Source organism: Sapajus apella, unplaced genomic scaffold (genome assembly GCF_009761245.1).
Source record: "Sapajus apella isolate SASKATOON/1434 unplaced genomic scaffold, GSC_monkey_1.0 scaffold54, whole genome shotgun sequence".
NCBI lineage: Eukaryota > Metazoa > Chordata > Mammalia > Primates > Cebidae > Sapajus > Sapajus apella.
The window spans coordinates 7,263,434-7,290,377 of NW_022436994.1; the positions used below are offsets into that span (position 1 = coordinate 7,263,434).

General features: G+C 45.6%; 1 protein-coding gene across 1 annotated transcript in view; it reads left to right on the top strand.

The window, feature by feature from the left end:
• Positions 1-26,944, top strand: part of PKD1L1 (polycystin 1 like 1, transient receptor potential channel interacting) — a 183,103-nt gene that overhangs the window by 108,023 nt on the left and 48,136 nt on the right. Inside the window, 15 exon segments of the mRNA XM_032244258.1 lie at positions 2,305-2,497; positions 4,268-4,351; positions 6,294-6,501; positions 8,961-9,067; positions 9,878-10,094; positions 12,158-12,331; positions 14,016-14,126; positions 14,219-14,291; positions 14,870-14,916; positions 16,007-16,169; positions 17,889-18,024; positions 19,135-19,219; positions 19,654-19,830; positions 21,720-21,838; positions 26,459-26,569. Of these exon segments, the coding sequence (XP_032100149.1) occupies positions 2,305-2,497; positions 4,268-4,351; positions 6,294-6,501; positions 8,961-9,067; positions 9,878-10,094; positions 12,158-12,331; positions 14,016-14,126; positions 14,219-14,291; positions 14,870-14,916; positions 16,007-16,169; positions 17,889-18,024; positions 19,135-19,219; positions 19,654-19,830; positions 21,720-21,838; positions 26,459-26,569 (2,005 nt within the window).

The following is a 26,944-nucleotide window of genomic DNA, read 5'->3' on the forward strand; positions in this document are numbered from 1 at the left end:
CCATTTTTGCAGGAGTAGGATGGTATCTCATTGTGGTTTTAATTTTCCCTAACACTTAGTGATGTGGAGTATTTTTTCATATATTTCTTGGCCATTTACATATCATCTTTACTTTTGAGAATTGTCTGTTCATGTCCTTGCCCACTATTCAATGGAATTATTTGTTTATTCTTGCTGATTTGTTTGAGTTCTTTATAGATTCTGGATATTAGTCCTTTGTTGGATGCATAGATTGCAAATATTTTCTCCCACTTTGTGGGTTGTCTCTTTACTCTGCTGATTATTTCTTTTGCTTTTCAGAACCTTTTTGGATTAATTGGGTCCCATCTATTTATTTATTTATTTATTTCTGCATTTGCTTTTGGGTCCTGGTCATGAATTATTTCTTAAGCCAATGTCTAGAAGAGTTTTCCAATGTTATCTTTTAGAAGTTTACAGCTTCAGGTCTTAGATTTAAGTCTTTGATCCAGCTTGAGTTGATTTTTTTACATAAATTGAGAGACGAGGATCCAGTTTTACTCTTCTATGTGTGACTAGCCAATTATCCCAGCACCATTTGTTGAAGAGGATGTCCTTTCCCCACTTTATGTTTTGTTTGCTTTGTCAAAAATCAATTGGTTTAAGGTATTTGGCCTTATTTTGGGCTTCTCTATTCTGTTCCATTGGTCTACATGCCTATTTCTATGCCAGTAGCATGCTGTGCTGGTAACTATAGCCTTGTAGTATATAGTTTCAATTTTGGTAATGTGATGCCTCCAGATTTGTTCTTTTTGCTTAGTAGTTCTTTGGCTATGTGGGCTCTTTTCTGATTCCATATGAATCTTAGGATTTGTTTCTTTCTAGTTCTGTGAAGAATAATGATTGTAATTTTATGAGAATTGTTTTTCTTATGTTTCTTTTTGGGAGAATAAACCCATGCATGTACACATTATTTCCCCTAATTTCTTATACTCATTTGCATTGTGCTTTTCTTACTTAAATTACATATTTAGAAATCACTCCATATGTATTTATTCATCAATATCTTCTTCATTTTTTTTTAACTGCTGCGTGCTTCTCCATTGTATAGGTGGTCCGTGGTTTATTCAGCCAGTCTCCTATGTATTCATTTGGAAGACTTGTGCATACACTGTATTATATGTAAGGGGAGGAGTGTATCTCCAAGTTAAATTTCTAGATATGCTATTCCTGAGTTGAACTGTAAACGCCTGTGTGGTTTTGATAACTACTGTCACGTTCCCCTCCAGCACTGTCTGAAACTGCCGATTTTCCCACTACTTTGCCAACAGGATGTATTTTCAAGCTATTGAATTTTGCCAGTCATACAATTGAGAAATGTTAATTTTAACATGCATTTTATATGAATTAAGTTGAGTATTTTTGCATATATTTAAATCCATTATCCATTTTTTTTTTTGTTAATTCTTTATATATGCCCATTTTTGAATAGAGTTTGTTGTTTTTTGTGGGTTTTTTTTTTGACACTTAAGAGCTCTTTTTATGTTAGGGCTGTTTCTAAAACAGTAATTTATCCAGCTTTTCTTGTAAGACTCTTAGATTTTGAGCCATAGTTTGAAATGTATATAAAAAGAAGTCATTCATGTGTTCCTTAGTCTTGTGCAGTTTGTTTTTGTTATATTTAGATGTCTGCTTTGCTCAATTATTATTTTTTATAACATGAGGTGCCCACATTTTTACAAAGGGCTAGTATCTGGTTGTCCCAACACCATTTATTAAAAAGTCTTAGGGGCAATGTTAAATAAATAGAATATTAAATATTTTTGCTTTTAAACATAAAAAGTAGACTAAACATAAAAAGTCAACAAAATGATAGGCTAAAACTCCATGGGTCATTGTGCTATCCTTACCAGAATGGGTTCGGACTCGGGGCGTACTAAAATTTCGCAGGCTGGCTGACAAACTGGCAAGGCGCAGGAACTGGGCTTGAATGGCAGCTAAAGAAACTGACTCAACCTTCTTCCATCCCCACTAGGATCAGGGGAGTGGCCTGTTTAGGGTATCTGGGGGCACTTGGAACACAAGGGATGCTAGAAACAGTTTTTCTCCCCAATTCTCTGCCATTCCTCAATTCATATCTGCATCCAAGAGCTTTGACCGAGTGGGTTTAATCCAAATTTAAATGCTCCAGGGACACAAAATGACTAGAATTTGATGTTGTCTTTCAGTTCTTGCTCATCTCTATTTCTTGTCACCACCTAGCTGCTACTCTGTCTGCGTTTGAAATGGAGTATGCCTTTCTGCAAACCTCACATTGTACTTTATATATATGTTTTCTCTTTTTAGATGCCAGTGTCGGCTATTTATCCTTATTGGATGCTGACTATGACAGAAAACCTCCAAACAAATATTTAGCTAAGGCAGTGAACTATACAGTACATTTCCAGTGGATCCGATGCCTGTTTTGGGACAAGAGAGAGTGGAAATCTGAACGTTTCTCTCCACAACCAGGAACTTCTCCTGATAAAGTGAACTGCAGGTATAGACACACTTGAGAAAGAATCTGAGAGTTTTAGTAAATGACTGCATTGTCTTCTGCATTTGGCGCCGCCCCTAGCGCCTTTCCTGAACTTTGTCTGTAAGAAGCTGGAGCACTCTTGGTTTGTGCCACTCTACAGCCTGTCAGTTCTCCTGTAGCCGCTTTGCGTGTCAGTCTTGGTTCTCCTATTCTGTGGGCTCCCAAGGAGCAGGGGCTGCTTTGTAGACCATCCTCATGTTCCTTCTTCCGGTGGTTACTGGCATGCAGTTGGTGTTTAGTAAGCATCTGTCGAAGACATGAGTCCATGGATGAGTGATAGATGAATCCATCAGTTTTCTTATTATGGAACTGCTGACATCCTTTGAGTATGCAGTTTGTAGTCAGGCAGGCAGGACCCTCAGCTCTCACCATGCCCCCATGTTGCCCTGAGAGCCCCTCATCTTCAGAGGACCCTCCACAGCCTGGTGGTGAAGGTGTGCTTTCTGAGGCAAGAAAAGTCTCTGTGCAGATATGAGCAGCCTTCTCAGGAATTTCTGGGAATATGAGTCATGTCATTAAATTAGAAATACTTTATCATCTAGCTGACAAACTAACAATTCTATGAGAAGCTTAGTTCATTCATTTTTGTTGCCCTTACCTTTTCATTAGGATATAGATAAATAATTCTTGGCATATTTAGAAACAGAAATAGTCATTTCCTTTTAAAGAATAGATAAGCCAAAAGACATTATATTTTGTGGTTTCCTGCTAGGAGGCAAATATATCCAGAGCGTGCCATAGCAGTGCAATTCATAGCTGTTTATTGCTTTTCTTATGTTGCACTCTTAAATTTTTCTAATGCCATTGCTAGGGGTGCATCCAAACTTACTGGTAATGGCCCAATATTTTGCTTCAATATTAAATTATTGAATGCAATCATTTAGTCTCCATTACGTAACTACTCTCTGCTAGGCACTTTTTTATGAGCCAAGGGTACAAAAATGAATAACAGGCCAGGCGTGGTGGCTCATTGCCTGTAATCCCAGAACTTTGGGAGGCCAAGGCAGGTGGATCACTTGAGGTTAGAAGTTTGAGACCAGCCTGGCCAACATAGCAAAACCCCATATCTACTAAAAATACAAAATTAGATGGGCGCACACCTGTAATCCCAGTTACAGGGAGTCTGAGGCATGAGAATTGCTTGAACCTGATGCAGAGGTTGCAGTGAGCCAAAATCACACCACTGCACTCCAGCCTGGGAAGCATAGTGAGACTCCGTCTCAAAAAAATAAATAAATAAATAAATAAATAACACATAGGACCTGCTCACAAGATATTAAGGGTAAGATAGGTTTTATTTTTTAAAAAGGAGACAGTGTTTATAGTGATTGTCAGGGTAGGACATTTGTAATGCCAGGAGCTGGCACTTAGGCAGAGAGCTTGACTAGTGGTACAGCGAGGCTATGGCTGGGACCCGAGAGCCTCAGGCTGCAGCCATGCTGTGGAGGGCCGTCATAAAGTCCGCCATGGCTTTGGAGTCCTGCATTTCAGGACAGCCTCCACGGGAGCCGTGTGCCCCAACACGCAGATGTGAAGAACTCTGGCATATCGGAAGACTTACTCATTTCTAACTTAGGTTTCAAGGGAATCTTTTAAACTGGATCTTAGTCATACAGTTATCATTATTACAGTCTGTCTTCCTTTCTACATTCCTTTAACCAGCATGCTGTCACACTGTCAACAGCTGCTCTCTCCACACATTCTGCATCCTCATCCCCATTTCCCTCCTAGCTACGATCGCGTCGCGGCATTCGCTCTCCTAAGGAGAAAGCTGAAGGCCAATTTTGAAGTGAGTGGCATTTCCAAGTTCCAGAGGTAAGTTTCAATTCCTACATAAAAACTTCATAGACTTTATTTGTTTTCCTGGTTGTTCAGGTTGCCCACGTATAATTCCGGGGATGCTTGATATCCATGTTACTTACTATCATTGTGTTTTTGAAATATGCCTATTAGTAGATAATTATCTTTAAATATTATATAGTTGAATATATCTGTTTTGTCTCTCTATATTTAAATTCAATGATGAGAGGTTTATAAATACAAGGAAGTCGCATGCTTTTCATACTTTTAAGTTTAGTTCTAGTTCAGTGTGAATTTGGTTAATTACCATTGGTAGGGTTGGTATCCACAGTGACAATACTGCCTAAGGGGCCTGTCCCAGTTTATGTTTATTGTCATAGCCTAATTATTAATAGCTCCCTCTTGTTCTCTCTGTAGTATCCCATTTTAGATAATACATTTAAAATGTACTCTTTTTATAGCCGCTTTTCTATGAAATGGCTATATTTAGATTCCGAGTTACAGGTAGAGTGTCAGCTGACATTGACAGGAACCTTTTCTGTCTTGTCACTGTCACTCTACATTTAATACGATGCTCAGAGTAAATATTTGCTGAATGAATATCTAAGGTGGAGTCTGCATTTCTGGGGCGTTGGGTGTTAATTTTTTTTCTCATTATATTCATGTAATAGGAAACTCTACCTTACTTTATTGTTTCATCAATCAAATTACTTTATAGACTAGTTGGTGGATCAGATAATTAGCAAATAAGAAATAAATTGCTAATGCAACAGACGCTGGGTGCAGAAAAGCTCACTGACCATTCAGTGAACAGGGCTTGGAGGACAGCAGCCTCAACCATGGGTGACGGCGACATTGATACCACTGGGGCTGGGGCAAACCATGAGGGAAGCAGCCTGGAAGATGTCCAGAGAGAGGCAACTCCTGAAGTTATACAGGAGCAGTAGCAACTGGGATATCTTGCCAGAATCCAGAAGGTTTCAGAGTGTTATCCAGGTAGAAGGATGTGAGCACCCTGCAGAGCTCATGGGGCAGAGCTCTGGACAGGCTGCGTCCTGTTCGGGAACTGGCACTTATGCACAGAGCTTGAAATGTAAAAAAGAAGACAGATTGTAGTAATTATAACTTCATGACTAAGACCCAGTTTAAAAGATTCCCCTGGAACCTAAGTTAGAAATGAGTGGGGAAAAAGAGGGCAGGTGAGAAACCAAGAGCAGAGCCCAGCCCTCAGACGGAATCAAAGAGCAAAGTGGCAGGGGGCAGGGAGTGCAGCATCCCCATGTGGCATAGGCCATGGTGCCCACCCTCCAAGATCCCATCAGAAATCTGTAAGACTACAGTTAGATTAGAATCCCAGCACAACAGCTTGATGTGAATGTCATTCTATGGATCTGCAGGGGTTCAGTGATCTCTCCCCGGCCAGTGTTGGTACCTGGGAACAGGTAGGTGGAGGCTGCAGTTAGGGAACAAGCAGCACCATCCACAGGGGCAGTGGGAGGCAGAGGCAGGTCTCCAAAACACCGCCAGCATCTCCTAGCCTTGTTCTGCTAGCAGGAGAGAGAGAGAGAGAGGAACATAATGGCACCTGCATGTTTCAAGAATTTTGCATATTTGCCTTGCTTAATCTTTACAATAGCAGTGAGATTGGCATTCTTAGCCATAGTTCACAATGAAAGTCCCTCAGACCCAGCATGGCACAGCCTCCCAGCACAGAGGCTGGTCCATTACAAGGTTTCTTTGCCTCTGGAGTCCATGCTTGCGGGGTGCTGGTCACAGAACCACAGGCCAGCTCCCTGCCTTCAAAGCCCTCCCAACTCAGGCCCCCAGAAGTGTAAAAACATATCAGTGAAGCCCAGCAGGGACTTTTGTTTGTAGGGGGCTAGGGGTGGCAATCACTCTTTTCCTGTATGTCTATTTTCACGAGCAATTTTCTTTGTATCTTTCCTTTTGTTTATAGCCACCCAGAAAACTTGCTTCCCAGTATTTTTATTATGGGTTCTATGATTCTTTATGGATTTTTGGTCACTAAAAGCAGACAAGTAGATCATCATGAAAAAAAGAAAGCTGGTTACATCTTTCTGCAAGAAGCTCCCCTGCCAGGTCACCAACTGTATGCGGTCGTCATTGACACCGGCTTCCGGGCTCCAGCCAGGTTGACCTCAAAGGTAGCTTGAGCATCCGGGGGTACTCTTTGATGGTGTCTAAGCATTGTCAACATCAGAAGTGAGGATTTGGTAATTTGGCTGCCTTGTCTGTTACCTGTCACAGCGACCCCATCTCATTGCTGGGGCAAGGCTTGCCTTCCGTTTCCACGGCTCTCCCTCTACCTGCACGTCTGTCAGGGAGAAGAGCAGACCCCTTCACCTTCTGCACCTGCTCCAATCCCTTCTCCCTCTGTCTCCACCGTGGAAAGCAGCCCTGGGAGATCTGTTCTGTCTCTGAGTGCATCTTGGAGACTCTGAGAATGAGTTGTACTCTTCTGAACTTGTGGCTGAAGACAACAGTCCCAGAAAAGTTGGTGGAGGATGAAGGTGGGGTGGGAAGCAGATGTGGTGGAGGAGGAGGAAATAGTCCAGCACTGGGCTGAGTGGAGCAGCAGTGCCAGTGTGGGCTGTGGAGGTGAGGTCTGCAGGGGTGGAAACTGGAGCCTGGGTAGAGCCATGTGCAATTAGAGGTGTGTGTGATACAAATCCCACAGAGAGAGGGAGGCTCCCTCTGCACTTGGAACTCATGCCCCTATTTCCCGAGGGAACCATGGTTACTTTACGGAATCCATAGGATTGGGATGTGGATGAGAAAGAGTTCGATGGGAAGAAGAATGAATGAGATGGGGTGCCACAGTATAGTAGGATAGTTGGGGACACAACACATTTTTAAAGCTTATGTGGTCCTTACTCACCATAAGCCCTTCATCACCAACTGTATATTTAAATTGTCTGTCAGATAAACATACATGTATATATTCACAAGCAATGCATATCATACACATAGGAATGCTCTTAACCTAACAAAGATTATCTACCTACAGCATACCTAAGATTGAGTGGTGAAACTTCACATGATTTCTGAGGAATGTCTGCTGTCAGCACCTCTATTTATCATTGCACTAGAAATCCTAGTAGAAAACAATAAAGCAAGAAATAAAACGGGGAAAAAAAGGTTCCAAAAGGGAGAAAGAGATGGTTCTTTGCGTGGGATGTGGTTGTCTACACAGCAAGTGGAGGAGTTTCTTCACTCTCATGGCTAGCACCAATAACATTTAAGAAACTTGCTGAATTTGTGATTAAGAAAAAAATCGGCAAAATAATCTCTATGAAACAGCAATAACCATTTACAAATATATGTATTTATATGTTATATATGAATATAAATTTATGTTTACATGGAGTTGAAAATAAGAACCTCTTCATCACAGTCAAAAATGACAGAGTGCCTACAAGTAAATTCATCAAACCCCACATACGATACCACATGAAGGAACTATACCTGATATGCATAAAAGATCTCAATAAAGAGCTACACCCATGGATGAGAAAGCTGATTTTCCTTTTTCATTTTTCCCAACTTAATCTATAACATTAATAATAATAGTGTGATTAAATTGTATTCATATACCCACTTTACAGATGAAAAACTAAGGCATGATGAGGTTGGGTCTAACGAAATCCACTCATAATTCCAGGAAAGTGTTTTGTGGTACTTGGCAAGCTGATCCTAAAATTTAGGTGGAAAAGAATACAAGAATACGATACAATTACAAGACTGGTGATGCCAACTCTCAGACAACAGGGCAAGGGCCTCCCGACCCAATATCCAGGCTTATTTTGAAACTAGTACCTGAGATCATGTTGTGACCTCAGGAGAGGCACTGAGGAAGGATTTCTGGGGCAGACTAGAGGTCTTACAAACCACAGAAAAGGGTGTACTGTTTCAAAAAATATTTTGGAACAATAGCTGACCTTGTAGAAAAAGGTACTATTAAATCTTTACATTATACACAAAAAAAATAAACTCCAGAACTTTAGAGACAGAAAGGTGAAAACACAAAGTTTAGAAGCTAGTCAAAGAAAATATATACTTCCGAATAAGGAAGGATTTCAAAAACAGAAATAAATATCTTTCTTAAATGAAAGCTTGGTAAGTGACATTACATCAGAATTGTTCATTTCTATGTGACAGAAGACACCAGTGAGGAATGACAAGCCCAGCCCAATTGGCATGTGCCTCCCCAGGGTGTACCCGCAGGTGCATGGGTGCCCCCCACCCCCAGGGTCCAGGATCCTCCAGCATCTCCCTGCCAAGCTGCAGGGAGGAAAATGGTATGCCCACCGTGGTGTTCTTCTGCCCTCATGAGAAAATAAATGCCCTCCCAAATCCTAGTTGGGATCTGGCTTTTCTAGATCAAATAGGTGAAGAAATGGCCATTTCTACCAGGCTTTCTACAGGGAGGCCTAGGACTGGGCATGCCCCCTCACCCCCTGGCTCCAGGCAGGGACACATCACCATGCAGGTGGTTTTGTGGAAAGATGGGAAGCTGGGAGAAAGTGCGAGGAAGCCCTGCCCAGCATTGCATGGTGTCTGCCATGAAGTAGCCTGAGCTCCTACCCCTGTTCTTTGTTTTGAGGTATACATTGTTTTATGTGGCGACAATGGACGGTCAGAAACCAAGGAGCTCTCCTGTCCAGAGAAGCCCCTGTTTGAAAGGAATTCCAGACACACCTTTATCCTGAGGTACTCCAAAATATTTCGCTGCTAGATTTGGGAAAGAGAGGTCAACCAGAATTGGTGTAGCCTTATCACAAAAACAAAACAGTAGAATATAACATTGGCCTCTAATACTGAGCAATTTATAGACAAACAAATTTTGTGGTGTATTTTTACAGTTTGTTATTCAGAGTCGATTAAACAGCAAGTTTATGTGAGGGAAGGAAGGAGGGAGGGTGGGAGAGGAACACTTACTGATTTTTACATACTTGTAAAGTTCATAGTTAGTGCTTTCTGTGACACTAAACCTGCTGACCTTAATTGGGTTTGTCCCCAGTTTGGAAGAGTGAGGACACATGGTGTCATAAAGGTGGTGGGGTTGGGGAAAGAGGGAATTTAACAAGATAGGATGCAAGCACCAGGCGTTTTAGAAAATGTGAAAGGACTGGACGAAATTATTTTTTCTTCTGGTAAATTTTTTGTGTGATATTTATTGGTTAGGAGTATTATGTCTTCATTAAGAGAGAAAACGTTAACTTTAGACTAATGCACACCAGAGACTAGTATATGAACGGGATTTGTGTGACTTTGGTTTAGGAAAGCTAGTGGCTATTGAAGGCCTGAGTGCCGGGTCACTGTGCTTGGTGGGATTTCCCACCCTCTGGCCAGGTTCCAGGGGGCTTCACATGTCACTCTGCGTGCCAGTCATCTGTTGACATGTCCCTTCCACCCTCTGTGGGCCATCAGTGCCTTGAGGGTGAGCACTGGGGCTGGCGGGATGCCAGGGCCACACCATCACCCACCCGGCTGATGTGACACTGCTGTGTGTGCCTCCAGCGCTCCTGCCCAGCTGGGCCTGCTGAGGAAGATCTGCCTCTGGCATGACAGCTGTGGGCCCTCCCCGAGCTGGTTCATCAGCCACGTGATGGTGAAGGAGCTGCACACAGGACAGGGCTGGTTCTTCCCCGCCCAGTGCTGGCTGTGTGCCGGCCGGTGTGATGGCCGCGTGGAGCGGGAGCTCACCTGTCTGCAAGGGGGACTCGGCTTCCGGAAGGTAGGCCCCTTCCAGGTGAAATTTATTCACCCTCTTGTGGCACACCTGGCTGACTGGCAGAGCATGGCACGTGGCTCTGCTTCGCTCGCCACAGTTGTGTGTTTGAACTCTTCTAAAGTGTATTCCTTTATTATTAGTTAATTACCAAGATATCTATCTTAAATGATACATTCATTAAGTGGCCATCCAAGCATGGATCCATTACCCTTTGCAATTGTTAATTATTGCAGTAATGCTTCTCTGTAATTGTAAATGTAATTCCATAAACATTTCTAGAATTTATGGTTGCTGGTGGTCTGCGATGTCCAGAAGGCCGGTAATTAAAGACGTTGCAGTGCCCTGTGTGTGTCCAGAACAACCTAGAGAACTCTCAGTAGGGTAATACAGATGCGGTACAGATGTGGTCAGGGCCAGGATGGCGGGAGATGGCCAAAGTGACAAAATAACAGATACTCTCACAGACTAACCGCGGAAGTTGTGATTTTCTCATGTCCTTTTCATCTTTCCCTATATACAAACAAATTTCATACACTTGTGATAATAATGTCACGCATTTTGCCCTTTCTTATCCAACATTTTAGATTAGGCCTCTTCATGAATTTTTAGAAAATTGTTTCAGAGCTGTATGATGGTCCACTGTGTGTGACCCTTTGCTGAAGGCCTGTCGGGCATTTACAGTTTTCTTTCATTTATTATGGTAACGGGCAACATTGTGCGAACTCTCGTGTGTGAGTACTGTGTTCCTGGTGAGTACTTCCTGAGGCTGCATCTCAGACCGTGGTAAGAGCCCAGTGGGCTGAGGCAGTCTCCGTGTCACTGGGCCTTACCAGGCCACTGGGTTTTCTTTCCAGCCTGCCCTGTTGACACCTGCCTTGATGGAGTCCCAGGCTCAAGACCTTGGCATTTTCAGGCTTGACATATTGCTAAGTTAGTAAGAAACTTGATCAGGAAGGATTTGAAACAAGTTTTCAATCAGCCACAGCATGTGGAAATTCTTCAACGTCTAAAACTGAAGGTCCATTCAACTGGGGCTTCCCGTTAGAGGATTGTTTCCGTATAAGAATGACTGTTTAGCTGTGTAGTTAACCATGGGAGACATACGTTGCTTATCCTTCCAGCTATTGTGCTTGAGAGCTTTTTGTGAGAAACATAGGCTTATTAATTTAGTCACGTAGAAGCGCTTGCGTGTGCTGCAAATCAAGCATTGCTTGTTGGCTAGTCCATTTACGTAAAGAAGGTATATTCTCATTCTGTTAGTACGATTTTTCTGGCATTTGCTTCTGTGCTCTGCTCATATTCCATAAGAGCAGTTCCGTGTGTAATTTTCTTTTTTCTAGAACAATGTTTAGCCCCAAGCATTATTTAAATTGAATTGGAACTTAAAATTCAGTACAGTTCCTAAGCAACGTGTTTCCTACTGTGTGCCAGCCACTGTGGGCCAGCCACTGTGGGCTACTGAGGACAGAGGTGGAGGCGACTTAGCCCCACTCTCAGTGCACTCAAAGCCCAGTTGAAATTAACTATGTTGCCAGGGAACGTTCTGAGAGTGAAGGGATTTTAGGAAGTCTCTTAGGAACATGAAGAAGAACCAAGGAGAGACGGATCAGAAGCTCTGGAGAGAAGGTCTCCTGAGGCTGGGCATGAAGGCATTTGAAAGCCAGGCAGGTGAGGCTGAGAGAAGCGTGTGTCAAAGCTCAGGAGGTACCAGGGGAAGGCCAGGGTAAGCCAGAGTCCAGCTTGATAGGAGGGTAGCTGGAACAAGGGGGCTGCCAAAGACGCAGAAGGCGGAGCAGCTTCAAGAGGCCTGGAGTGAGGTGTCGTCCACCTGCACCCACAGCCCAACTAGTACCCAGATAGCCAGCTGGGATAGCAGAGCCAGATGGCATGTAGAGGGCAGTGTTGTCCACCTGCACCACAACCCACCTGGTACCCAGCTAAGCAGCTGGGATGGAAATGCCAGAAAGCTTGTGGTCTCTGCTCAGATCACTGCTTAACAGTCAGGACTTGCTGTGTTGACAGGAATGCCCCATGCCAGGGAACACTTCCCCTGCTTTCTGTTTCAGCTTTTCCACTGCAAGTTCACAGAGTACCTGGAGGATTTCCACATCTGGCTGTCGGTGTACAGCAGGCCCTCCTCCAGCCGCTACCTGCACACGCCGCGCCTCACCGTGTCCTTCTCCCTGCTGTGCGTCTATGCCTGTCTCACTGCCCTGGTCACTGCTGGAGGGCAAGAGCAGGTGAGAGCCATCGCTTTTCCTTCTAGCAGCTTCCAGATCCCAGACTACACTGTGGCCCCTTTTTGCCTAAGAAGTGAACAAAGCTCACAGTCTCCGAGAAAAGTTTAAACCAGGGGAAGCGAGCCTGGCCGCCTGGAGGCCAGGGAAGGAGCAGGAGGGCTCTGCCAGGTGTGAGCACTGGGTGGGACCTGCACAGCCCTGAGTCCGCCGGCTCAGTGGACAGCTGCTGTGCGGGAGCTCATGCCCCAAGGCCAGCAGCGGAACTTTTCCAGAGAGGCTGGCAGCCGGCTGTCTTATGAGAACGCTCTTGAATTTTTTTTTAAGTTGGTAATTCATTTAGATTTTAGACAAATCCTCTGGCCAAAAGAACGCAGAACCATTCTGATGGCCATATTTCTCTTCAGGGTGCCAGCCTGCACTGGCAGCTCTGGTCTGATTGTTCCTCATGAGATGTAGAAAATTAGTTCCAAATCAGTGCCAGCAGTTAAAAGGGAGAGCTTGCCTTTCCTGAGGGAAAAACAACACAACAGGATGTGGGCTGAGGGAAAACTGACTTGTTTACCACTGCATCATGGCCATTCATGCACCCAGTCCGCTGGGTTCACCGCTGGGTCATGGTGCAGCTGGAGAATGTGGTGACAAGGTCCGTTTCTGACGTGGGGGTCAGCGATCCATCCATGGGACAGCCGGGCATGCTGGCTCCTTTAGGACACCAGGTATCAGAGAGATCCAATAGCAATTATGGATTGGTGAGATTAAAAACATAACAGTACATAGAATTTGTAAAAAGAGGATAAAGAAATACCATCAAGTAGCAGGAAGAGAACAGCTCTGTCTGCCTGGAAATGGACCAGGGACTGTGGTGAGGAAATCTTTGGTTGGCCTGTTTTTTGAGGTCGACTTCAAAAAAGGTCGTCTGATGTTGTCTGATGTTGGTCTATTCATTGGTACCTTGTGGGTGTTGATGCCTTGCCGGATTGTAGCCATGATTCAATCCACGGAGCACGTTCCTGGTAGAGAGTGGGTGCTCAGCAAGCATTTGTTAATCCAAAAGGATTTCTGTAAGAAGAAACAAAATTATTTCTTTTTTCATTCCTGGAGTAGAAGGGCCTTTGTTGGATTCCTTCTGCTTGTATCCATCATATCAAGTCTATATATAGTTCTGTTTTTTTCTTAAAACAATATTGAACACCAGATATTATTTAAATTGAATTGTGGCCAGGCGCAGTGGTTCATGCCTATAACCCCAGCAGTTTGTGGGGCCAAGGCAGGCCAATCACCTGAAGTCAGGAGTTCGAGAGCAGGCTGGCCAACATGGTGAAACCCTGTTTCTACTAAAAATACAAAAATTAGCTGGATGTGGTGGTACACACCTGTAATCTCAGCTACTCGGGAGGCTGAGCTGGGAGAACTGCTTGAACCCAGGAGGCAGAAGTTGCAGTGATCCAAGATCACGCCACTGCACTCCAGGCTGGGCGACAGAGCAAAACTCCATCTTAGATAGATAGATAGATAGATAGACAGATAGATAGAATTGTAACTTAAAATTCATGATTCATGAAGAGAGCACTTTTATTAAATATAATGTGTGTATTCACATTACGTATATTTGTAATTACACAATGACTGTGTTAAGTCGGACTTGTATTGGGTTGATGTAATGGCTGCTGTTGGTTTGTTGCAGCCCCAGCTGGATGTCAGCCCCTCCCTCGAATCCTTCAGGGTGGGTCTCCTGTGTACCCTCCTGGCTTCTCCAGGGGCCCAGCTCTTGTCCCTGCTCTTCAGGCTCAGCAAGGTACCTGCGCTTGGCCTCATGGCCCTTTTCTCCTGAGCAGTCGCTTCATTGCTGGAGAATACCCTTGGCGAACCACCTCTTTCCTTCTGCAGGAAGCCCCAGGGCCTGTCCGAAAGGAGCCACACAGCCCCCTTAGAGGAGGAGCACAGACCAAGGCACCCCAGGGTAAATGTGCATTAAAACTCTCAGAAACTCTCCATGGGGCCGAGCCTTTTGCACCAATCTACTAAGTAGAAATTGTATCTTCTGCTTTCAGTTTCCACTGTGTTTATCATGAGTAACATTGAGCATCATTTCATGTGTTTAAAAGTCATTTTATTTTCTCTGATCTGTACATTTTATGTGCCCACATTTATATGAACCTTGTAAAATCCTTTTTTTTCAGAGTGATGTATAAATGTTTTTCACCTCCTAAGTAAAGTAGGTCTTTGCCAGATGGATAGTGAATGTATTTTCCCGTTGATAGTGCCATTTATTTTATTAATTGAGCATTTTTCTTAAGCTGCCATGTTTCCTTAGGACAACCTCTAGTGGGTGTGAGAGTTGCCCAAGCCAATACCAGGACTGAAGCATCAACAGAAAGTCCTCATTCTAGCCTTGTCCTCTCAGAAAGGCTCATCCTGGCTGAGTCAGGAAGGAAGAGTATTTGTTAAAGAAAGTAATATCCCTGCTAATCCTTAAGTGTATCCCTGTTTAAATGTATGATCCCAAAGCATCATATATTTGACTTTTTTTTAAATCAGGTTCTAATTCCTGCAGAAGGATATCAGATGCACAGGAACCCTGCAAGGTAAATCAGTCATTATGTGCAGCAGCTAATCCTCTAGCATGAAATGCTGACAATTAGATTTCTCTGGTATCCTCCCTTGGCTGTGGCCTGGCCATGGATGGGTCAGGCCCAAGGTGAGATGGACACAGGAAAAGGTCGATGCAAGACCTGCTGTGCTGGCTGGGTGCTATCCTCCCTACAAGGAGGTCCGTTTTCCAGGACACATGCCACAGTAGGCTGGCTGTCCAGGTGGGTTAGAGAGAAGGGGTCCCAGCAGAGGCCTAAAGCAGGAAGGAGGAGCAGCCCAGCAGAATTTGGAAAGCTCCGTGTGTCTACTCAGTAAATACCAGCAGGACTGGGGGAGAGACACTGGCAGCAAGGCTCAGGGTGATTGTTCAGTGAGCTTCTCCACCTCCTTGGGAGGAGGGGGCTCAGAGAAGCTGCCCCCGTGCTGGGAGCTCCGTTCCAGGTCTCAAAGAGGCCCGTGACATAGGGCAGTTGAAGGGCAGTTTCTAATGGTGCAGCTGCAGCACCCCATTGCTATAGACCTTTTTGGATGTGTGTGATTGCCCCTTTGCTTACGTGGGATTCTGCTCCATGGGACATGTGAGGGCACATGCGATGCCTTGTTTGCCAGTCCCTAACTCCCCTTAGGAGGCAGCAGCTCCACCGTTCCTGTTCCTGAGGGTAGCATTCTCGGTTCGCTGCTCGAAACACAGTGTGCCCCTCTCCGTGTCCTGAACACCATGCTGGGGCTCTGCACCCTCCCCCCTCAGAGGCTTTGCCCAACCCATTGCTCTTGGCTGAATTCCTCTCAGTGGCAGGGTCATGCCTTCCGGAGAGCCAGATGCAATCACCCTGACTGCATGGAGCTGCTGTTAGGCCACCAACATTTCCCCAGGGGCACCTGCCATCCTCCGCAGAGTATGAAGGAGCTGGCTCCAGGGCTGCCTGTGCCTCCCCCCTCAGAATTCTCTGGAGGCCTGAGCACCACACCTTGCCCCTGCCAGGCCCGTCCTTTGAGAAGGCGGCAAGCCATACCACTGTTGAGCGTCACATGTGAGGCCCTGTCTGTGGAGACATTAACCTTGGCCTTACCTTGTCATTCTAGCATCCTGCGTCAGCCATTCTCTCTGGGAGTGGCAGGACCCGAAGGAAGGCTGCAAGTGACAATGGCACAGCCTGTCCAGCCCCTGAGCTGGAGGCCCATGGGGCTGACCACAGTGGGACTGCTCTGATGGGGAAGAGCCACTGCTGCCCTACCCATGCTCAAGGTAACTGGCTTACAACCACAACCCCCTTCCTGCCAGTCCAGCAGACCTGCAGCCATTGGGAGAGGCGGGACAAGCAGAGCCACAGTTGAGCCAAATGTCACTGAATCCTCTAGTCTCATCTAAAAGCCAGGCAGGGGTCCACCCGAAATGGAGGCATCCAACTGTCCTCCAAAGTCTTGGTGCTTTCTGGCAAGTACTTAGCGTAAGTTTGGTCATACGTTTTAAAAAGCCAGTAATATGCTCGTAACTTTTTGAAAATATTCTGGAATTTGAAGCTTTGCATTTCTTAATGCTAATGACAATGAACAATAGTCCCAGCTTCCAATTATGCTGGAATCTCAGCAGGGAGCTGGTTGAGGCAGGGATTACCCTAGCACAAACAGGGCTGGGTGCAGGGAGATTGAATCCTGCTGTAATCCCAGGAGGACAGCCAAATCCTGGCAGAGAGAAGACTGTGGTGGGCCTGGCCTGGCAAGGGTGTGTGGCTTTGGGATCCTGGAGCCACGTGGTGCATAAGGAGATGGTTTTCTTGAGACTCCAGCTCAGTCCAGGTCCTTGCGTACTGGATTCAGGTGCTTGTTCACAGTGGCTGGCAAGGCCTGTGCGTGCAGCCGCGTCTGGTTGGGCCCATGCTGCACAGCACCTCACACACAGTGGGGCACGAGAAGCATCCTTTCTGTGAGTGAACAAGCTTCAGGCAGGTGAGCCTTCAGTATAGGCACCAGTATCAGCAGTGGATCAGAGGGCAAACTCATCCCAAAGACCGGCCACCCTCCCAGACAAGCTGGACACGTGGCCTGGGCTGGAAGGGAGTGCTCAGAAGTGCAAGGCTCACACTGGCAGACCAGCCACCGATGAGGATGTGAAGGTGCGTCTCAGGACGACTCCACTGTCCCAGCCACAGCTCACGTTCCTTGATTCATATTCAACCAGTGCCCCCCGGTTTGTCTAATACCAGCTTCCCAGTAAGAGCTCCTTCGTTGTTGAAAGGTGTTGTGCCTGGTTGCCCTAGGTTGACATGGCATCTGCCTCTTAGAGCAGTCGCTAGAAAACGGGCTGAGGTGGCTGCATCTGAAGGCATGAAGACCGTATAGGGCAACCCTCTCGTCCTGTACCTGGCCCTGGAGAAATCAAAGGCAGAGAGGGAAGGATGAGGACTGCAGGGGACCAGTCGCAAGCCCTGTCCCTAGCGGCATGTGGGACTTGATCCAAATCAGGGCAGACCCTCAGGTTCCAGGTCAGCCTGTTTAGTTGTTTGGGGTCTGAAATGGAAACTGGTCCCTCTGCTTCTGAACAGACCCATTGGTCTGTTCAGAAGAGGAGGTCCCCAAAAGCTTTCTGAGGGTACAGTGAGGCAGGAGTTGCTGCTCACCACAACCACCCCCACCCTAAACCCTTAGGTGAGCACCAATGTCCCAGCTCAGCAGTCAGGCAGGAGTTCCCTTGTTCTCAGCCTGTGAGTTCTATTCAGGACCTCAAGGCATTGGAGGAGGCCTACAGCTGGAAAGGCCATGTGCTTCACTCACTTGGCTGACTCAGATGTTAATATCACCTGGAAACACCCCCCACCCCAAACACACTCAGCAATCACATTTAACCAAATGCCTGGGCGACCTGCGACCCCGTCTAGTTGACACCTAACATTCACCACCATACTCCGTGTGGATGGAGATGCCAAGGTCTCTTGAGCTGCCTTGTCTCTGTTCTACCCTTCCACAGCATCCAGCGGTAGTTTGGCGAGACTAATGCCCCAGTGGTCAAGAGCCCCTCTGCCTTGGTGGAGCTCTGCAGTGTGGGCCATCTGTGGGACCACTTCTCTGGCCTGTGGTTTGGGGACAGGATTTCTAGGCTACAGGTGAGCTGTAGAAGTTTTCAAACATCCTCAGATCCTCGGAGGGAAAGTCTAGCATTTGTAAATAAACCCTGCATTTCTGGGAACTCATCAGATGCAGGCTCCAGATGTCACAATTGCTATTTTCTCCCTCATTTCTAACCTCTCACCGTTTGGGGTAAATAAAATATGCAGATCTCAAAGAGAGGCTTGGCCTGGCCAGCGCTGCCATGGCAAGCAGGCTTGGATGGAGTCCAGATGTTAGACAAGAAGCTGCAGGACCTCCGTCCAAGGAAGGAAGGAACGCAGCTGCAGAGCTCCTGAGAGGACCAGGCTCCCAGCCAGGAGCTGTGGCTGGAGTATGCTGTTCCTGGTCTCCCATCATGTGAAAAAGCATATGCCTTTGAGACAGGGATTATGATGCATGTGTCATGGATTCTGATCCTGTCACCCAGCACAGGCTGCCTCTCTGGCTCCTGTGCAGGCAGCTTGGACTCACCATCGGAGACCCCAGGGTCATTCAGGGAGGCTCTGTGGCCCACGTCTTCATAAACCACAAAGGGTAGCCACAAAGCCAAGGCCTTTTCTTCCCATCTCTCTTCATCTTCTCAACTGTAGGTGTTGAATCACTCTGTGAGGATGGGAAGGTACTTAGACCTCCCTTGTGCCTCAGTTTGCTCATCTGTAAAATAGGAATGTCAGAGAGCTTAATCCTAGGGTTTGGGGGGGAGCAGCTGAAAGATGAAAGCAGTCCTGTTGGCATCATGCCCGCTCCTGCGGAGAGCCCCGCCGGCATCCAGCTTTGCGGTTGTTACTGCTGTCATTGTTGTTATACCCCAACCCGTTTTCTGCCCCCTTCCCCTGTCTGCGCTCTGTTCTGTCTGCATGTTGGGTTTTCCTTTCTCTTTCCCACTGGGCAGCTTCAGGGAGGTTGATATCCTCTTGGCAGCAAGGGGCTCCCCTCTGATGAGTAGGAAGATACTGCTCATGTCCAGCACCATCCCCATAGCTGGCTTCCTGCCACAGCGAGGCCACGGGCCCTCTCAGGCAATGTCTCTGTGCTTGGGTAGCAATGACTGCTGGGTGGCCTGCTCCCCTAGAGGATCCTGACCACCACACTTTCCCCTGGGGCAGGTTTGGCCAGGAGCAGTGTGTGCAGTGGCTGCAGCTGCTATCCCTTTCCGTGGTCTGCTGTGTTTTCATCACCCAGCCACTTATGGTAAGAAACACCCTCCATGGTGAAGGTGCCTTCCACCAGCAGGGGACCTAGACGGGAAGGGGAAACAGGCTTCATTTTGGTGGTGTTTTCTTTATAGTCTGATTTAAGTTGTGGTGAGAGAGAACCAGGAACCTGGCTCTGTGTTAAGCGGCACATGGGCCTCTTCATTAATCATCATGAAAATCCTATGAGGAGTGAACCACTTTAACCCACATTTTTTTTTATTTGAAATTGAGCCTCAGAGAATGCAGGTCTCTTGGGCGAGGCCATACCTGGTGAAGCTGGGCTGGGAATCCAAGGCAGTGACTACTGGTATCGTAAAAACTGTGAGATGGAGCCCTGTTCATGATTAGGGGACAGGAGGGCAGCTCTGTGTGGACTGAACACAAACACAGGGTGGCCGACTCTCTGCGCTGTCATGTGTTTCCTTCCAGGTGTGCCTCGTGGCCTTGGGTTTTGCTTGGAAAAGAAGAGCTGACAACCACTTTTTTACGGAGTCTTTATTCGAGGCAACCAGGAACCTGGACTCTGAACTGGCAGAACGTCCCTGGACTTGCCTTCCCCTCTCTTCAAGCGACAGCATTCCTGACTCTGCAGGCGAGATTGAAAAAGTAAGAAAATTACCTGTGCGGTGCAAATCGAGCTTCAGAAAACTGCTTTATGTTCTATCACGCATATCTGAATGTAGGCTTTGAATTCAAATTGAGTTGCATCTTTGGAGACCTGTGGGATGTCCTGATTTCTTATGCTGCTTTGCGCATGCATACACGGCAGATGAACATATAGGACTTATTTTTTGTACTCCCATCCTAAAGAAGTTAGAGCATCAAGAAAATGAGCATATTTTAAAATAGTGAAGCAGATGAGAACTCTAATTCTTGGCCATGATTTTGGAAGTTTTAGGCCATTTGCACTTCAGTGGACCCACAGAAAATGGACCTCTCCCCATCCTTTCTCCGCCTCTTCCTTCATCCCTTTGTCCTTTCCTCCCTCCCTTTCTTCCTTCTTTCATTCAGCTTTGCCTATTGTATGTGTAGCATTCTCTTAGTGTGAGTGATATGAAGGAAGAGAAAGGTCTACCAGCCACGGCAAAGAAATTCGCAGGCTCATTGACTAAATGCACACGAAATGCGTATGTGGTTCTCTATTCCTTTGTGATAACCACAAGTCACTTATGACCAAGGGCACACTCCCCGTTCATTTACACTCAGATCCCCGTCTGGGCCTCTCCTCATCTCCGCCCTCCTCCTCACAAAGGAGCCTAATAAGTTCCATGTCTGAGGACCTGTCTGAAGCCCCTCAGCCTGCCTGAAACTGAGGCTGCTGCTGCTGAAGGTGGGTGGTGCATACAGGCTATGTCCAAGTCATTGTGCTGTTTTCCATCTACTCCATATTTACATTTATCGTATCCTTTGTTCCTTATGAAGTAGGCAGCATCACTGCACCCCATTTAAAGATGAGGTGAAGCAGTTAGACTCAGGCCACACTGCAGTAAAGGAGAGCCTGGGACCCAAACCTGGCCTACCTTGCCCCTTCCTCCTGCAGCACTTTAGCCCTTGGTTCCCTCACACCTGCTGTATCTCAGCTTTCCTTTCTGCTTCAGAGGCTCTCCTTCCTCTTCTCCCCATGTGCAGCTATGCCCTGCCCTGCTTCCAGTTTGTTCATTTTCTTTCTATCATCCCAACCTCAGGGATGAGGCTCCTTCCAATGAATTCAGCCTGATCCTGAGGGCCAGGCTGGCATCTCCAAACCTATGCATGGCTCATTAGCACCTTAGAATCAGGGCGCCCCCCACACCGAAGCCTCCCACAGATCTCTCCGCCACACGTTCCCTTCTCAGAACAGCACAACAGCCAAAGAGAGTAACTTAAGCCCCAGCGCTCTGCATGCGCAGCTTCTCGTTTTGTGTTGTTCGTATCCTTGCTGTCGAGTTCCTAGAAGCCTCTCTAAGAGGAAGGACTGTCTCTGATTCCTCAGGTGTCCCCAGTGCCTGAGCCAGTGAATGTGTGTTGAATGAATGAATACCTACAATGAGTTCATTTATCTGGCTACTGTTATGCCCTGACCACAAAAAGAGTATAAAAGTAAAAAAAGGTTATTTCTTGCTAAGACTACACTTTAAAATGATTTTTCCATACCTTGAAAGTCTTTAAGAGAAAATACTGTGCTAGTGCCCAAGATGATTGCTGCCGTGATTTGACAGTAGTAGACACACCCTCCCATACAGCAGCTCTTTGTAATAAATAGCCCAACTGCAATCCCTGCCAAGAAAGCTTGCCTGGGACATGAGCAGATTTTAAAAAATGGGCCTAACCCCCAACTCTGACCCCTTCCTCAACAACCTGCTCTATGTTATCCATACAAAGTACCTCTTTGTTCCCAAATGCCAGGCTGAATGCACAGCACAGCAATGACGCATTCCTTGGCTTGGCAGGAACACCAAGGGCCTCTCTCCTTCCACCCGCCAGCCCGCGGCTCACAGCGCTTTTGTCCCTAACAGGTCTTGGCTGCCCGACAACGAGCTCGCCACCTGCGCTGGGCGCGTCCACCTTCCAAGGCCCAGCTGAGGGTCACCAGACAGGGAATGAGGAGAGAGAGTCGCACACGGGCAGCCCTGAGGTGGGTGGCGGCCTCCTTGGGGAGGGGTTTGCTCCGATCCAGCTCCCCTCTCGAAGGGAGCACCCCTTCGATTGTTCACCTCGAGGAGTGGGGAGTAGAGGTGGGGGCCACCTTGCTGTCCCCAGAGCTGTCCTTAAGCATGTAACAAGCTGTGCTGCCCAGCAGATGGGAGGAATTCAGGGAAACAGAATTGAAGTCAGAAAATTCAGTTCCACAATTTGCCCGTGATGAGAAATTGTTTAAGAAAACCTCCTCCTCTGGGCCTCAGCTTCATGCATCCAGCATGGATTCACACACGCAATTGGATTTAATCCCACCCGTACATGCGCTTAGCACGTGGTCTGGGACTTCTGCTTCTCCAGCCGGAATGCGTAGAGATGTGGAAGTTGTAAGATAAATGCAACACTTCCTCTTAGGGCATGGATTTCGCCCAGTGACGGGTATCTAAAAACCTAACGTTCAGTACGTACAGCTATGTTATGGTGTTCATAACATATTTTGAATTTTTTTAGATAAAACACAAACTTTAAGAAATAATCATGCTGTGGCAAAGCTCTCCAACTTCTACCTCCAACATGTCCCATCATGGTGATACTGGATGGCAGCCACCACAAGGAGCCTTCACTAAATGCTAGCCAAAATGCCTCTTCAAATTCGGAACATGAATTTGGTCTCCTGAAAATCTTTCTGGTGTAGTTGGTCAAGGATCTGGGAATTTCTGATAGTTTTTCAAAAATGGCGTGTCATCGAAGCACCTCCAACCACTTTCCTTAAAAAATAATCCCTTCACACAATGTGGCACCCCATTAGCTTCCCCTTAAATATTTTCACATTCCTCTTCCCAGGAGAAAAGCTGTGGCTGTATTAGGATGTCACATTTAAAGGAGAGTGGGAGAGGAATTCCAGGAAGATGGAGCAGTGGTGGCCAAGTTTTTTAATCTTATCAAACACCCTCAGAAAAATAGAGCAAGATAGCAAAAACAAAACCCATAGAAAACACGCACACCAAATTTCATGAGTTGCTCCCCACCCCCCACACCGCCAAAGGCACCCAGAGGGGGACCAACCATAAAGTGCATGCACCCTGTAGCTCAGCAGCTACAGAACATGGTAGAGGGAAGGATGGGGTACCTGAAGTATTTGAGAATAGAAGAACCCCAAGCTCCTGCAAGTGCTGTTCATTGGGAGTGTGGTGGGCACATCTGGGAGGAGTTTGCACACTCAAGTTCATGGGTGAGTGCAAGGTCTGGAGGTCTGGAACTGCTGGGCCAGCTTCATGCTTCCAGCATGGATTCATACAAACGATTGGATTTAATCCCATCCATATGTGCGCTTAGCACGTGGTCTGGGACTCCTGTTTCTCCTCAGAACTAACCAAACCCAGCTCTGCCAGGACGTAGCCTTCTGGGGGTGGGTGGCTCGGGGTGCTGCTGGGGAAGGTATCCAAACCAAGCAGAACAGGCCCAGAGAACGCATTTAGGAAAGAGGCAGAACTAGTAAAGTATTAGGCTATAAAATTAAAAGACAAAAACCAGTATCATATTTATATACAAGCAAAAGTTAGAGATTTAATACAAGACCACATTCAACAAAGCAAATAATAAAATAAATACAACAAAATACACTTAGGTGTAATCTTAAGTATAAGTTTCTCTAAGATTTCACTGAGGAAAACTTCCCTATGACTTAAAATCCAGACACAAAACGGGAAAATAAAAATAAATTAGATTATGTAAAACTTGAAGAAGAGAGAAAAAAAAGCTCCTACGTCAAAAGAAACTATTTATAAAATAAAATGACAGTGACAAACTAGGAAAAAATATTTGTAACAAAATTTTAATATTCCTTTTTTTTTTTTTTTTTTTGTGATGGAGTTTTGCTCTTGTTGCCCAGGCTGGAGTGCAGTGACTCAATCTCAGCTCCCTCAACCTCTGCTTCCCAGGTTCAAGTGATTCTCCTGCCTCAGCCTCCCAAATAGCTGGGATTACAGGTGTGTGCCACCATGCCTAGCTAAATTTTTTGTATTTTTAGTAGAGACAGGGTTTCACCATGTAGGTCAGGTTGACCTCAAGTGATCCACCCGCCTTAACCTCCCAAAGTGCTGAGATTACAGACATGAGCCACCACGCCCGGCCTAAAGAACCAGCAACTCTTGAAAACAAAAGATGGACTGGAAAAGTGAATATCGTCATCTACGAGGCAACCTACCCAAAACAGTGCAATCTTAATCTGATGAGGTGATTTTGCCAACTTGCAGTTTACAGTAAGAGTATGTTAGATACTACCATGGAAAAGCAAGACTCTGAGAACTCGATAGTACAAAGAACCACTTGCTCAACAAATAGATTGCAAAGAAGCAAAAATAGAGATGATACCTATAGACTGGATGAGACATGAGGAGGAAAGTAATTAATGTAACTCACGATATTAACAGACTAAATAAGAAAAATATGATCATCTCAATAGAGGCAGAAAAAGCACTTGATAAAATTCAACATTAATTCATCCAAAACAAAAAAAAGAACCTCTTGGCAAACTAGGAATAGAAGTGGGAATAGAAAAGTTTCCCTGAACAATAAAGGGTATCTATGAAAACTCAACACCTAATATCATACTTAATAGAGAGACATTGAATGTTTTTTAAGATAAAGAACAAGGCAAAAATGTCTTCTCTGATCACACCTATTGAACATCACATTGGAGGTCCTAGCCAATGCAACAGGCAAAGAAAAAAAAATTAAAAACACATTGATTTGAAAGGAAGAAATAAAACCGTCTATTGGCAAATGACATAAATTGTCTAAGCAGAAAATCCCAGATCAAGCCGGGCGTGCTGGCTCACGCCTGTAATCTCAGCACTTTGGGAGGCCGAGGCGGGTGCATCATGAGGTCAAGAGATCGAGACCATCCTGGCCAACATGGTGAAACCCCGTCTTACCAAAAAATAGAAAAGTTAGCTGGGCATGGTGGTGCATGCCTGTAGTCCCAGCTACCTGGGATGCTGAGGCAGGAGAATTGCTTGAACCTGGGAGGCAGAAGTTGCAGTAAGCCGAGATTGAGCCACTGCACTCTAGCCCGGCAACAAAGTGAGACTCTGTCTCAAAAAAGAAAAAAAATCGGTGACCCTAGAAAATCCCAGATCATTTACAAAGAAAGGTTTCTCGAACTAATAAGTGAATTTAGCAAGTTCGCAAGACACAAGTCAATATAAAAAAAGTAAATTATATTCCTACATACCAGCAATAAACAGTTGAAATTTTAAAAGGGATACCATTTACAACAGGACCAAATAAATGAAATACATGGACGTAAATCTAAGAAAACATGTGCAGGATCTGTATGTTGAAAACCACAAAACACAGATGAAAGAAGTCAAGAAGATCTGAATAAATGGAGAGATAGACTGTGTGTGTTGATTGGAGGACTCAATAATGTTCAGGTGTCGACTCTTTCTAATTTAATATGTAGTTTTGATGCAATCCCACCCAAAATACCACAAGGTTTTTTACAGATATTGACAAACTGATTCTAAAATGTATATGGAAAGCAACAGAACTAGAATAGCCTAAACAATTCTTAAAACAATGAGCAAAGTCAGAGGACGGACACTATCTGACCCTAAGACATACTATACAGCTGCAGAAACCAAGGCAGCATAACGTTTGGGGACAGACGTGTAAATCAATGGAACAGAATAGAGAACCCAGAAATAGCCTTCCTTAAATATGCTCAACTGATTTTTTGGCAGAGGTGCAAAGATGATCCAATGGATAAAGGATAGTCTTTTACAAATGGTGCTGGGGGCTGGGCACGGTGGCTCACGCCTGTAATACCAGCTTTTTGGGAGACCAAGGCAGTTGGATCACCCGATGTCAGGAGTTCGAGACCAGCCTGGTCAACATGGTGAAACCCCATCTCTACTAAAAATACAAAAAACTGCCAGATGTGGTGGTGGGTACCGGTAATCCCAGCTACTTGGGAGGCTGAGGCAGGGGAATCACTTGAACCCGGGAGGGGCAGGTTGCAATGAGCTGAGATCACGCCACTGCATTCCAGCCTGGGCGACAGAGCTAGACGTTGTCTCAATTTAAATAAAAAATAAAAGGTGCTGGGAAAACTGGATATTGATATGCAAAATAAATAAAAAATAAATAAACCCCTCACACACCTCACATCTTACACAAAAATTTCCTCCCAGGGATTTAAAAGCCAAGTTTCATTTAAAATCTTTTGGACGGGTGCGGTGGCTCATGCCTGTAATCCCAGCACTTTGGGAGCCTGAGACAGATGGATCACCTGAGGTCAGGAGTTCGAGACCAGCCTGGCCAACATGGTAAATCCCCATCTCTAATAGCCGGGTGTGGTGCACATGCCTGTAGTCCCAGCTACTCAGGAGGCTGAGGCAGGAGAATCACTTGAACCCGGGAGGTGGAGGTTGCAGTGAGCCGAGATCGCACTACTGCACTCCAGCCTGGGTGACAGAGGGAGACTCCATCTCAAAAAAAAATCATAGATAGATAGATAGATAGATAGATAGATAGATAGATAGATAGCAAATTGAAACACTTAGGTACCTGCATACAGGGTCTGTATGGATGCTAACTTAAAAACTTCTTACAGAGACACTTCAATGGACGTCCTCATGCTGCTTCTGCTTTTGTGTATAATATATGCCAGATTTTCCCAAGATGAATACTCCCTCAATCAAGCTATCCGGAAAGAATTTACAAGGTAGGAGGTTCGGGTAATTCCTCTTGATCTGGGGCCATTGCACTAGTCCAGGTTCTGTGTGCACCTTCCCCATGTTCCACATCCACATATGAAACTTTGGAAAGGTTGTCACATTTCCCCAGTATTAATAACACCCCCTCCATTCGCAGACTTTGAGCACGTTCCTAGCATCTCATTTGGGGTAAATAGTGAAACAAGGATATTTCTAAGAGGTTTAAATTCTGTACCAAAATAGGGTCTTGCAGTTTCTTTTTTGCTGGAGACATCAGAGTTCTTCTTTCAAAGCCTATGGTTGCAATTTATAATAAGTGATACTCAATTTCAAACATTTTTTTTTTTTTTTTTTTTTTTTTTTTTTTGAGACGAAGTTTTGCT